The sequence below is a fragment of the Trichinella spiralis genome, assembly GCF_000181795.1.
Source record: "Trichinella spiralis strain ISS 195 chromosome Unknown Scfld1209, whole genome shotgun sequence".
NCBI classification, from domain to species: Eukaryota; Metazoa; Nematoda; class Enoplea; order Trichinellida; family Trichinellidae; genus Trichinella; species Trichinella spiralis.
In genome coordinates, this window is record NW_003528148.1 from 1 (window position 1) to 871 (window position 871).

At 37.9% G+C, this 871-nt stretch overlaps 1 protein-coding gene across 1 annotated transcript; it reads right to left on the reverse strand.

Moving 5' to 3' along the window:
- Window positions 1-398: 398 nt before the first annotated feature.
- On the reverse strand, window positions 399-701 carry Tsp_15645 (hypothetical protein). The gene has a single exon (XM_003370086.1). The coding sequence runs from the start codon at window positions 699-701 to the stop codon at window positions 399-401; it is 303 nt and encodes a 100-aa protein (XP_003370134.1).
- Window positions 702-871: the final 170 nt, after the last annotated feature.

The window sequence follows — 871 nt, forward strand, 5'->3', positions numbered from 1 at the left end:
TTCTGATCAAAAATTGTTGCCCGCTAAAGTTTTCATGCAGTGTGACAAGTTATGGAAATGGAATCAGCATGTAATTGAATTTGCTGCAAAGTATTTTGAAATTGAGAAATTACAGAACAATAGAATCGACTTAACAATTTAACACCAATGGATGGTGATGTAGGAATGCAGTTCATCTTGCAGCGAATGAATCCCGTAGCGTGAGCACAAATATGATGGATTTTAAAGTTTACGCTTACATTACTTCGTTTAATTATTAAGAATTTAAATAGTTTTACTAATGGGCATTGAAAACGCATTTTCACAACACTGTTTTTTTTATTAAGAGTCCATACAACAATACATAACAATACAAGTGATAATAAAGTGTCTCAAAATATGCTGCTATTCATCGGTTTTCACAGTATAGGGCAACGAGCATCAGGAGTGTAGCTTCCACAGTCCACCTTGTTCGGGAGAGTCGTTTGTTGATGGTGCCTTTGACAATGCATGTGGTAGGATGGAGTAGCCGACAAGACGTTGGAAGAAATTTGAGCCAATCGTTTCCTCTCGTTGTGCATTTTAATCAGGAAGCCGTCCATGTAACCATATTGATGCATGTCCAGTCGTGGAACTTGGTATCCTGGCGGGTTCTGCGCAGCGGAACTGGATATCATCGTCGACATTGACGGAAAAGTGTACGTAATAACATTAATGTACATTGTGAATGATCTCTGATCACAACAACTCGAAAAAACGAAATGAAATTTTTTCAGAAAAATGCTGCTTATATACATTTCTTAGGGGTCAGTTTTGTTTGAAGTATTGAAAATGGACTAATAGGATTTGTCGTCCAAGCAGGGTTTGTTTTGCAGAATCCACCACAGTGCGA